A 5,564-nucleotide genomic window follows, 5' to 3' on the forward strand; every position below is an offset into this window, starting at 1 on the left:
CCATAAAAGTCTTGTTAGATTCGGGGCGAATCCAATTTGTTCATATCGGCCATTTTTAATTTTGTAGTAAAATGCTGTATTTTATGAATGCATTAGCATATAGTTACAAACCTCACGGGTAATTTTCATGATGCCCTGAAGTAGCCTGAGAAGTTGAGTCAGCGCCACCTAGTGGTAAAATCAAATATTCACATGCTTATAACTTTGGATTTGGTTGACTTATTTTCACAGGAGTCATATCCTTAGATTCCTGGATCCTTGCCGAGTCCAACGATACCAAACAGGCTAGGTTTCGCCTTATGCTTTGTTCAACGTTGTGATTTAGCGTTAAAACAACTTTTGCAAATATCTTCGAAACCATTAGTCTGATCGAGACGAAACCACCGTAGGAAAATCAGAATCATAGTGGGTTGACTAAATATTAAAGGCCAAATGTCAAAATTTTGATAGTAAGTGGCTTATAGACGTTTATGTTCCCACATTTAAACGTCAATAACTCGTAAACGAAATGAGATTTTCCACCAAATGTCACACGCGTATGGGGGCACCAAAAAAAGCGGTGGAACAGCAAAAAAGTCAAACAAAATATGAAATTGGCTCTATACAACTCAATGTATTTATATGGGTTTGCAACCTTTTTGCCTAAAATTGTCTCCAAATGTTTTCACTCATTGCAGTTGGTCTGCTGCTAGTTTTCTTGTTGCTTCTGTTGTGCTTGGCCTCAATAACAGCTATATTTACTATTATTTGCATTATTATTATGTAAATAATATTGTAATCATAATATAATGTGCTTTCTATAATAATACATTTTTGGGAATATCTGTTTTGTATATTTTGCTATAGGTAGTCAAATCCAGATCTGTCTTAAAAGTATGTATGGAATAGCACATCCTCACAATAGGCCTTACTGTACACAGAATATAATTTAATATCTAATGTTACTAAGAAATGGTACAATTTATATTTATACTGTTATATTTCAGACCACGATGGATTAAGCACACGAGCGCCAGTCAGATTCAGATAGAAAGTGATTGTTTATTGACATTCGTTAACAGTGTAATGCTTGTAGTTACAGAGCTCAGCCTGAGAGAGGCGCTATAAGTGACCTCAACACACAATTCAAAACATTTGTACATTTCCGCTCTTATTCTCTTTCATACAGATAGATTAAAAGTGTAAAAAGACATAAGCAGGCGAGTGTATGTGTCCGAGGTGGAAGCAGGAGCCAACCCTTTCTGCATTTCCCACAGTGCCATGTTTATAGAGAGGCAGTTTGTTCCAGAACCTTCTCCTCATTTCTAGCACATTTTCATTTCAGGGCTGCGAGTGTCTTGATAAATGAAGAAACGTCCTTCACAACCGCGCTTTTCTTATAATCCCAACCTAATATGCATAGTAATATACATCCGAGAAAACCATTTTAAACTAACATTATGTAAATAGTAAGTATGAAGACATGTTTTTAAAAAAAAGATGAATAGTTGGCTGTAGAATTGATTCATCACATTTTAAAATCTTGATAGACTGTTCAAGCAAATATGTACACATTTGATATACAGACATTTTATAATTTCTTAATTGGGATAAATAATACAAATGCACTTTCTCTACATTCCTAATATCTTAAGCTGAATGGAAGTGTTGTTCATTTTGAGCTGCAATTGCTTTTAGATAGAATTACATTTCAGAGACGACCAAAGCTTTACTTCTCATCACCACATTAAAGGGACAGTTCACCCAAAAATGAAAACTGGGGAAGGAGAGAGAGAGAGAGAGAGAGAGAGAGGTAACCATTGTTGCTATTAAATCTGCATATTCAAACAAAGCATTTTTTTGGGTGATAATCCCTCTATGAAAATATTAGGAGACAAAAATAAAAGACTGATTCATCAAGTGTGGATTACACACAAACACATGCACCTTTAAATGGCATCATGTCAAGACGATTTATGACGATCGTAATGTATAATACACACACATTCACGTCATTTAAAAAATGTAAACATGAACAATAATGTCAGCACAGGAATCTAGTCGTCAATAAACCAACCCACGGAACGAACCACTTGGACCTTTCAAAGAAATGTGTCCTGACATTTAAACCAATTTCCTTTTTGAATAAATATATAACTTTCAGAATTTCTCACTGCTCTTCACCATAAACACACAAACAGCCGAAACACATAAAGTGTGGCGCACAAATTCTTCTACTATTTGGTTTGTCATTTCTTACAATCCCCTCACTAATTTAAGTCATAAAAAAGACACCATATAAATAGATATAAATAGATAATACATTTTATAAACATTGGGGGAAATGAGTGCATTATCATGACATCGGGAAATTCGAAGTATATTTTAAGTGACAGCGAGAGATTTAATCGTATGCAAATGAGCCATGATGAACTGCCAATGGGAGCGCAGACAGTAACTTTGAAAATTGAAATAAATAACCATACAATAAATAAAACAAAGTAAACTAATACACTAAAAACGAACATGCTGAATGGAAATTTGTATATATAAATTGCAGCAGTGCATAAACAATCATAAACAGTAAAACTGCTCATTATGAGCATTTACTAACTGAGATGTCTTCACTCCCATTGGTAGAGCACTGCATTGCTCATTTACATAAAATACACGCCCAAATCGCTATAAATCAGTCATCATGAATGCACCTTTACACAGTGTCTTAACCGAACGCAACTGCAACACCTGACAAGGCATTTTGTCAGACCCTTGTTTTTTGTTTTGTTCCGCTGAATAGCTCCGCCCACAGTGCAATCTGATTGGTTCAAAATCCCGTTCCACACAGCTGTATAATAAACTTATTCTAACCGGATGTGTTGTGTTATTTAGCATTTTCGCTGATGACATAAAAAAAAAAAAAATGCAATGTTGGGCATTTTTTTAACATACCCATAAACATTCATTCATTGAATGCAATCATGTGTCAACACTAGAAATTCATTCAAACATTACAGACAAAACATAAAAACAGCATGAAGCCTTGAACATCCTTGAACATTGTTGATGCCTTAATGATTTCAATATTAAAATGTATTTATTAATAAATGAATCAAAAGAGTCAAATCAAGGTTTAGACTTGCCATTTCCTCCTAGTCCGTCTTTGACTCCTGCAATGGCGTGATGTCACTTCCTGTGATGATGCCGAGGTGTTGGGTGAGATTCTGTGAACTCCTCACTAGTGCACACATTTACAGTAATTACGGCACCTCCGTCGGATATTTTCTGTGAGTGTATTTGGTTTTAACTTTACAATTCTTGTCAATGTCAAAATGCACCAAAAGAAAACGACGGTTTGCGGTGAAATGATGGTGTGCGAACTGCGACTCCAGCGGAGGTCGAGGCCCTGAGTGTTAAAGCAGGTTGAAGGCTTCTCTTTCACTATTGCATACCCGTTACACACTGTACACCCGCGCAGGCGACTGATGCATGCAGTGGTGTCCTGAACAAACCAAAGAAACGAACACAGGACACGATCCACGCTAGTAGATAATTACATACAGTGTACGTGGAAAGTCACGTGAAGTCCTCACTCAAGGCCAAAAGTGCTGGTTTCTTCCACAGCGATCAGCAGTTTCTCGTACAACATCGTGTAGGACGGATACGGCGGAAGATCCAGACGATTAAAGCATGTGTGCGCCCTGAGAAAACAGACATGACACATCCATCAGCCTGACTGACACCACGTCTCAAAGGAATTGGTCTTCAGTCTCCAGAATCATCTGTGTTTTAGGTCTGGTCATATTTTTACAGGATTAGTTCACTTTTAAATAAACTTTTGCTGATAATTTACTCAGCCCCATGTCATCCAAAATGTCCATGTCTTTCTTTCTGCAGTCGAAAAGAAATGAAGGTTTTGGATGAAAACAGTCCAGGGTTTTTCTCCATATAATGGACTTCAATGGGCTCCAAACGGTTCAAGGTCCAAATGACAGTTTCAGTGCAGCTTCAAAGGGCTTTAAACAATACCAGACGATGAATAAGGGTCTTATCTAGCGAAACGATCAGTTTCTGCGAGAAACCGAGCAGTATTTATGCTATTATTTTACCTCTTAACAGGAGAAACGCGATCGTCTCTGAGCTCCGCCATAACTTCCGGAGAGTGAGGTCAACTTTGATTGTGGTTATAGATATATTGATAGTAGATGCCTCATTCTACTGATCCGTGCAGTCGCTAATGAGGCATCTACGTATACATCTATGACCACGATCTAATTCGACCTCACTCGTCGGAAGTGATGGCGGAGCTCAGAGACGATCGAGTTTCTCCTGTTAAGAGGTAAAATAATAGCATAAATACTGCTCGGTTTCTCGCAGAAACGGATCGTTTCGCTAGATAAGACCCTTATTCATCATCTGGTATTGTTTGGTATTGTTTAAAGCCCTTTGAAGCTGCACTGAAACTGTCATTTGGACCTTGAACCGTTTGGAGCCCATTGAAGTCCATTATATGGAGAAAAACCCTGGACTGTTTTCATCCAAAACCTTCATTTCTTTTCGACTGCAGAAAGAAAGACAAGGACATCTTGGATGACATGGGGGTGAGTAAATTATCAGCAAAAGTTTATTTAAAAGTGAACTAATCCTTTAACATTGATGACACTAATGAAAAAACTTTTTAAATGATCAATATTATTAAATACACTTCATTTGTAATTATACTATTAAATAGTGATAATTCTAAATTGTTTATATTATTAATGTTCATTTTAAATTATATTAAATACTGTTCTTTTTCAATTATTTATATTATTAAATACTATTCATTTTTATTCTAGTTTTAATTAATATGTATTTTTATATCTTTAGTTTTTATGTTAATTTTAGTTACATTTTTAGGAACTTATGTGCTTTTGTCATTTTATTATTATTTTTTAAATATTATTTCTATTTAGGTTTAATTTTTTTTTATTTATTTTTTAGCTTTAGTTTTTATTTATTTCCAGTTAATAATTTTAGTGCTAATTTAAGTGCTTTAATTTCAGGCAAAACTTCTAATAGTTTAAAATGAACATTATTTAATATTACAATTTTAAATAATAATTTTAAAATGAAAAAAATTCTAATTTACGTTTAAAGTTTTTCAACTAATATTTATATTTTATTTTAGCTTTATTTCAATTAACAGAAGGCACTTGACAAATTAAAATATTTTCAAATATATTTAGTAAAACAATTATTAATTTGTCAGTCAAACCTTTCATATTAAAATAATTTTACACCTTTTACACAGAATTTCTAGACAATTTGAAATGTCTTTTTTGACTGAAAAGTCAAGGGACAGGTGTATCATTTTGATAATGATCCATATCTTACGACAATCAGAAATACAGTAAACTGGTTTGTAAATGCTGTAATATGTTGACTTAAACATTACAGAAGAAATTGAGGAAATCGAATGCTTACAGTTGTCAGGCGATAAAACTTGTCTTTCATTATTTCAATATTGATATTTGCATCTTTGAATGTTAAACCTTTTGCATACCAACTCAAATCAAAGTCAGATTTGTGAAAAATGAAAGAGTGTG

At 34.5% G+C, this 5,564-nt stretch overlaps 1 protein-coding gene across 1 annotated transcript in view; it reads right to left on the bottom strand.

The window, feature by feature from the left end:
* Nucleotides 1–1,023: 1,023 nt before the first annotated feature.
* hecw1b (HECT, C2 and WW domain containing E3 ubiquitin protein ligase 1b) overlaps nucleotides 1,024–5,564 on the bottom strand; it is a gene marked incomplete at its 5' end in the record, with an annotated part of 68,693 nt that continues 64,152 nt past the window's right edge. Inside the window, one exon of the mRNA XM_079820602.1 lies at nucleotides 1,024–3,677. Coding sequence (XP_079676728.1) covers nucleotides 3,566–3,677 — 112 coding nt within the window. The 3' untranslated portion in view covers nucleotides 1,024–3,565. The remainder of the gene's footprint in view (nucleotides 3,678–5,564) is intronic.

The sequence above is a fragment of the Gobio gobio genome (assembly GCF_949357685.1).
Source record: "Gobio gobio genome assembly, chromosome: 6".
NCBI lineage: Eukaryota > Metazoa > Chordata > Actinopteri > Cypriniformes > Gobionidae > Gobio > Gobio gobio.